Source organism: Perca flavescens, chromosome 10 (genome assembly GCF_004354835.1).
Source record: "Perca flavescens isolate YP-PL-M2 chromosome 10, PFLA_1.0, whole genome shotgun sequence".
NCBI classification, from domain to species: domain Eukaryota; kingdom Metazoa; phylum Chordata; class Actinopteri; order Perciformes; family Percidae; genus Perca; species Perca flavescens.
The window spans coordinates 11771839-11778806 of record NC_041340.1 but is presented as its reverse complement, the minus strand read 5'-3'; the positions used below and the strand labels follow the sequence as shown (position 1 = coordinate 11778806).

The 6968-nt window shown below is 40.7% G+C and overlaps 1 protein-coding gene across 1 annotated transcript; it reads left to right on the top strand.

The window, feature by feature from the left end:
- Positions 1-2715: 2715 nt before the first annotated feature.
- Positions 2716-5286, top strand: LOC114563364 (uncharacterized). Its single transcript, XM_028590218.1, has 6 exons — positions 2716-2786; positions 2918-3259; positions 3376-3711; positions 3897-4013; positions 5098-5162; positions 5272-5286. Exons 1-6 carry the CDS (start codon positions 2744-2746, stop codon positions 5284-5286), a joined length of 918 nt encoding a protein of 305 aa, XP_028446019.1. The 5' UTR covers positions 2716-2743.
- The last annotated feature ends 1682 nt before the right edge of the window (positions 5287-6968 follow it).

Sequence of the window (6968 nt, the reverse complement as noted above, 5' to 3'; positions counted from 1 at the left end):
GTCAGTGTAGCTGTTGCATGTGGCTTTGCTTGTTGTTCTCACGACAGACATGCAGAAGGCCTTTACAAAGTGCTGTCAGAACAGAAAGAGGGAGGAGTTTATTCATTTGAGTAGCAAGTTGTGCGCTGACATATATATATATATATATATATATATATATATATATATATATATATATATATATATATTTTTATATATATTTTTAAACTGTTTATTTTCTAACAAAGGAAGACTCATTATGTCTACAACCTACAAGGCTCCTTATGCATTTTTGTAAGCTATGCTTCTGTCTACCGTTGGGGGAAGTTGTGGTGGACAGATACACAAATGTGCACATGGCAAAATGTTGAGTGAAACCAAAGTGGATAAGACCTTTTTCACTGCAGATATTTAGTCTGGTTAAAGACAGGTGTCATTAGTAACACGTTTAATTGCAATCATATCTGAAATGGGCCCGTCCTTAATCTTACTGGTTTCACTTTCACTTTTCCTGCTATGAAAAGTCAAAATGTCCGTTTGTGAAATACGTTTTATAAAACTGATACATTTGGGAACGATAAACAGAAACATTCAATAGTTCTTGCAGACTATAAAGTTTTAGGTTAGCAATATGAGTACTGGGAGTTCACTGCCAGTATATCATGGGAGCCTTGTGTATTTGGTGAACAAACAAAATAAAGACATGACAACGTACACAGAAATTGTAGTTATCCCCTGCCCACCAACATAAACACACATACCCAAAGAGAGAGAGAGAGAGAGAGAGAGAGAGAGAGAGAGAGAGAGAGAGAGAGAGAGAGAGAGACAGAGACAGAGACAGCCAGAGAGATGAAGGCAAGCTAGCCATAGGCCTGAGAGAACAGGGAGGTCTCATGCTTGCTTTTAAAAGACAACACAGTTGTGATACATCTTACATCACCAGAAAGTTTGTCCCAGAGAGTAGGCCCATAATAACTGAATGCACCATCATCAGATTTAGCCTTTAGCCTTTAGATTTTGTAAGCAGTGAGCAGGTCAGAGAAGTCATTAGGACCGAGGCCATTAAATGATTTGTAGCAATGAGCAACATTTTAAAATTAATTCTGTATTTTATTTAAGCTAGTGAAGTGATCTAAGTATAGGAGTAATATGTTCGGTTTATCGAACCGAGAGCCCTCTATCTCTCACATATAGATTTACCTGCGAACTCTTCACATCTCATATTCTGTGGTTTTGGCCACATTTCTTCTCACCTTGCAACTCTCCTTCAAACCTGCAGACTACCTCCTACGCTGTAGCTAACATTATTTCAAAAGTTCCCTAAACACAGGAAGGAAAACAGCTAGCCTACACTGAAAGGGGACAATGCAGCTTTCAACAACTCCAATAGTTTCTTGTTTACATGATGCATCTCATCAGCTAGCGAGGGAGCCACCACTACATCCAAAAAATTATCAGGTTTCGTTCAGTTACAAAAGTGTGCTAAGATAACAATGTCACTGTGAGAATAGGACTTCAGCCATTCAGCAGACTACCATTTTGAAGTGACCATATTTTTGGAGGAGAGGGTGGATCTGACTGGAGGATAGCGTAGCACAAGGGGCCACGCCCTAAAACATGCCCTGGCCATTTGGGAAAAAATTTGCAAAAGGTTTAAGGACTTTAAACTAGTGATTGAGGCCATAAACTCATAAGGAAAATTTTGAGGTACATCCGGAGGGGTTTGACTGTAATGATTGTGACCTGGCCATTTAAAAAATGCACAAGGCCCAGTCTCACAGCAGTTTGTGACCTCTAAAATGTCTCACAGCAGTTTGTGAAATGGTCACGTTATTTAATCTATTGATTCGTGTTCACGGGGACGTTTTTGTCGTTTTTGTCGTGGTGGCCAGCACGAAAATGTAAACTAATGTATATAAATGGGAAGCTTATGTCGTGGTCACAGAACGATTACGGTAGCGAGTAGTATGAAATGCACGAAATCCACGAAAGGAGGTTGGTTGGGGTGGTCAAACAAGGAGGAGGGGATTGCGCCCCGCGTGTGGCATTTTGTTTCCCCGTTAACCGTGCGTTCCCTGCGGCCGTCTCCCGGCGTGTGAGGCGTCCTTTCCCCGTTGCTTTTTGCTTAACCTAACCTCCGACATCCCGTCATTGTCGCGCGTCCCCCATGGCCGGGTCCCGGCGCTTGAATCGACCATTCCCCGTTGTTTTTTTTCCTAAACCCAACCTCTGCCATCCCGTTATTGTCGCGCGTCCCCCGCGGCCGTCTCCCGGCGTGTGAGGCGTCTTCCCCCGCGGCCGTGTCCCGGGGTGTGACGTTTGCTTTCCCCGTTAATCTCTGTGTAGACCATTTCGTTCTGGCCACCATGAAAAAAACAAGGAAAAATGTCCCCGTGAACACGAATTATTAAAAATAACGTGACCATTTCACGAACTGCCGTGAGACCGTGTTGAAATACACACATACAGTGTGTCAGTAAGACCGATTTTGCTTAAAGACTTCAAGTGCTTGTTTTTGAACACAAAAAAGGTTATCATAGAAACAATAAAAAAACACTGGCTTTTGAAAAAACAACAACCTAGAACATGTAGATTTCCTATCAAATGAAAATGGATCACAGGTTTGCTAAATGAAGGGGGAAGGTCATTTTCTACATTTCAGCCAATCACTACGATTTCTGCTTTGTAAACCTTGATCAACTCACTACATCTTCCATTTGGGCGGTGAGACATCAGTAGTGTAAGAGAAAGCTGCTGCACCACAATGATCAGAAGACTGGCTGTTTTGATTCTACTTAGTACCATGTGTAAGTGCAATTCTTAACTAGTGTGAGACCATGTACTGTACTGTAATAATCTAACAGGAAGCCATTTACATTATTTAACGTCTTTGTTCTCTCGTGTTTAAACTGTTACTGTTTGTCTGTTTTTTCTTCAGACCTGATTCAAACTGCAGAGGTTCCTCACCAGATCTCTTTGACTGTGGTTGAAGTTGGTAGAAATGTAACTTTGGAGTGTCCAGTTTATGAGACGGGAGGCAAATTCTTTCACTGGTACAAGCAGCCTCTTGGATATATGGTCCAACGTGTCGTTACTGAAGCTCATGGCAAATTAACTATTCATGAACAATTTAATGACCCACGTTTCACAGCTACAAAAAGGGATGCTCAGTATTTTCTCACCATTACAAATATCAGCAAAGAGGACGAAGCAACATACTTCTGTATCTATGGAGCGTTATATACAGAGAGTTCCAATGGCTTCTTCTTGGCTGTGAACGGTAAAACATATTTTACTTTCCGTGTTTGTGCACGTTTTTGCACGTGCAAGTTTTATGTCAAGCAAGTCATTTATATCATGAATTTCTTTTGATATCTTTTTTAATGAATCATGCAGATCGTAATCAGCAGAAATCTGTCTATGTGAAACAAAGTCCGGAGACTGAGTCGGTCCAGCCGGGCGACTCAGTGACTCTCCAGTGTTCACTTCTCTCCAAGACCAAAGGAAACACAGATCAGTGTCCAGGTGAACACAGTGTGTACTGGTTCAGATCTGGATCAGGAGAATCTCACCCAGGAATCATTTACACTCACAGTGATGAAGAAGAGGAAAGAAGTTGTGTCTACAGTCTGTCCAAAACTATACAGAACTCCTCTGATACTGGGACTTACTACTGTGCTGTGGTCACGTGTGGAAAGATCCTGTTTGGTGAAGGAACTAAAGTGGAGACAAGTATGTTTTTAAAAGTTGTATCAAAATCATGTATGCATCTTGCATTAATTCATTTAGCCTGGTTAAAATGACATACAAATTGTGCTTGGTGACAAATATCATTAGTTTTCTAAACTAACTAGGAAGTGATCACTCCCAAGGGTCCAGAATAAAATAATTCTTATTTAGAAGTGTATGTGATTCAGGATCAGAACTGGAGCCAGTTGTCCTTGTTCTTGGAGTCCTGTTGGCCTGCTGTGTGACTGTAATCGCCGCCCTTATTTTCTACGGAAATCGAAGGAATGTTTTTGAGCATTTCAAAGGTAGGTTCACCACACTAACTTTTTAATTTCACTTAAGTCTGACTGTCTGAACCATAACAATACCATAATCTACATTTGTATTTCTAATTAGAAAATATGATGACAGTGGAAATAATCAAATACTTTACCCAAATAAAACTATCACTACGGCAGACTAAATACTCTTTATGCAAAAATACACCAACCTACTGGTTATTATAGATAATGTCCCACCACCATATCCTATTGCAGCAGAAACATCTAATTATAGAAGTTACATGCTATTACAAACTACTGACCAGTTGCTCCTGAGCAAATCCCTTCACCCGCTACTGCTCAAAGCTCTAGTGGAGTTACAAGATAAGATAAAATAAGATAAGATAAGATAGACTTCATTAATCCCACACTGGGAAATTCCTGTGCTACAGCACCTCAATAGAAAAAAAGAATTACACACAGAATAACACAAATACACATTAAGTAGAAGAAATAGAAAAAAATAGTTGGAGGTAACAAAAGAGTGATAAATAAATAAATAAATAAATAAATATGCATAGTGCATAATACTGCCCAGTGATGGCTCATATTGCAGAAACAGCCAGCAGTGCTATATTATGATGTTGCATTAAAGATTCTGACTGCTGCTGGAATGAAGGACCTGCGGTAGCGCTCCTTCCTGCACTGAGGGTGCAGCAGTCTGCTTCTGAAGGAGCTGCTCTGGTAACTCAGTCTCATGTAGGGGGTGAGAGGTGTTGCCCATGATTGATGCCAGCCTGGTTAACATCCTCCTCTCCCCCACCTCCTCTATGGTGTCCAGAGGGCAGACCAGAACAGAGCCAACCATCTTCACCAGTCTGTTTAGCCTTTTCCTGTCCCTCTCTGTGCTCCCAGCTCCCCAGCAGGCGACTGCATAAAAGATTGCAGACGCAACCACAGAGTCATAAAATGACAGTGATTCAGTGGTTATCATTATAACACTGAAGCTGTACTGAAACATTACAGGAGTAAATGTGTTTAACTGCAAAGCCAAAAACTGAAAATGTGATTAAAATATGTTGTTCACAAAATCACGCTGAAGGATGTTATCTTCTTTTTTTTTTAACAGGAGCATTGAGTGCCTCCCATCATCGTGGTAATGACAGGTCAACTGTGGATCAATCAAATGATCTGGTAAATATGTAGTGGTGTGTTGTCTGATTTGCACTGGCTAGGGGTAGAGATCTAGATGTGGGTTTATGATAAATATTCTGCCTATACTCTTACTCTTTTTATTCATCAGATTATCTGGATATGACACATAATATTAGCGAAGTGTCTATTTGCACCCCCGGTACGAATAGCCTCGGCCACACAGCTGAGCTATTTACACCCTGTGACGTAACAACAAAAATACGTTGCTCGCGTGCACCGAAATCATGGCGGACGGATCTTCCATGACCGCAGAAACTGGCATATTAGGAAAGTTTTGTCTCTAAAGTTTATAACAATTGAATTTCTAGCGGAAAATGGATACTACAGTTGCGCTTTCTGTCTTCAGTGAAAGCATACAACCGTTGGTTTGTTAGTTAGTACCTATTTTTTTGTATACAGTATGGTTACCTAGCAACCGAGGCTTGAAGAAACCAACTGGTAAACAGTTTTTCATCTTCCTGAAAGAGCTGCTAGGTGAGTGGTTGGTACGCTTATCTTTGCCATGGAAGTTTGGAGTTCGATTCCCCTGTGTGGTGATCTTATTTTTTTAAATTTGGATTGGATAATTTGCATGCAATTGCGCAAGTCAGGATCCGCAAACGCGAATTTTTTCTTTTTCTGCAGCGTGGTAGGGGAAGACTCATGAATATGCCTGCTCTGGTTGGGTTGGTTAGGTTTAGGCAATAGGAGTGGGATTGGTTATGGTTAGGGTAAGAATGTCAGGGCGATAATATTATTGAGTATAATAATATTGAGTAGTATGGATAACTGTGTGTAAATATATGCCAAGGTACTGTAAATGCACAGGGGTGCAAATAGCATACACTGATATTTGTACCAGACCGGGTATTAATAGAACACATTGCTGTGTGCACCGGCGGGGTACTAATAGCATTCATTTCTAATTTCACCAGGGTACGAATAGCACTTCTAATTGCACCAGGGTACAAATAGCATACACTGCTAATTGTACCATGGGTGCAAATAGCATACACTTCTAATTGCACCAGGGTACAAATAGCATACGGCTAATTGTACCAGGAGTGCAAATAGCATCACCCTAATATTAGTCATAACAAAAAAATATAAAACTAACTGTTGAGCTGGTACAACATCTGTTACTGTATGATAAATGGGTTTAAAGTCAAACAATGTACTGATGAATGAGGAATGATTACATAAAAGAAACTGTTAAGCTCACTGTAAAGCAATGTATACTCTAGAGATGTTTTTTTGATGTCACAGACCTAATCTCTGAAATATTTGTACTTGACACAAATAGTAATAATTTTGCAGGATGGTGAAGCAAGGGCAATGAACTACGCAGGACTGGATTCCTCAACAATGGAAGTGAAAAGAGGGAAGAGGAAGAAGAAAGAGTCTCCATCAGAGTGTGTGTACTCTGTTGTATATTACCAAAACCAGCACCAGCCGTCTCTGTAGACAGAGCAGGCTCTGTGGAACGATTATGCTGTATATCACACAGTAGTGAACTGCAGTATCACTTAGCCTTGCTTTTGCAATACGCAGAACAAATTTTCCAGACTCCTCTGTGGCTGTAATGCGAGGATCACTCTCAAAGCTAAATGTTTTACCTAAGACTTTAGAAAATTATTCAGAAACGAACCTGATTCAAAACAAGATTCCCGTAGACTTGCAAGTACAAGTCAGTCTCACATCCAAGGGCCATCTGGCATACCAGACACTTTCCCAGTGGGTCGACGTGCTTTTTGGGCCGACCGCCGACACTTTTTTTTTTGTTGTCCGGCCCATTAACCGTCCCAT

Bases quoted from the DNA above. Each gene is read 5' to 3' on its own strand.
- LOC114563364 (XM_028590218.1), top strand. From the start codon at position 2,744: ATGATCAGAAGACTGGCTGTTTTGATTCTACTTAGTACCATGT. The intron at 2,787-2,917 runs GTAAGTGCAATT...TTTTTTCTTCAG, and splicing joins GATTCTACTTAGTACCATGT to ACCTGATTCAAACTGCAGAG. The intron at 3,712-3,896 runs GTATGTTTTTAA...TATGTGATTCAG, and splicing joins AGGAACTAAAGTGGAGACAA to GATCAGAACTGGAGCCAGTT.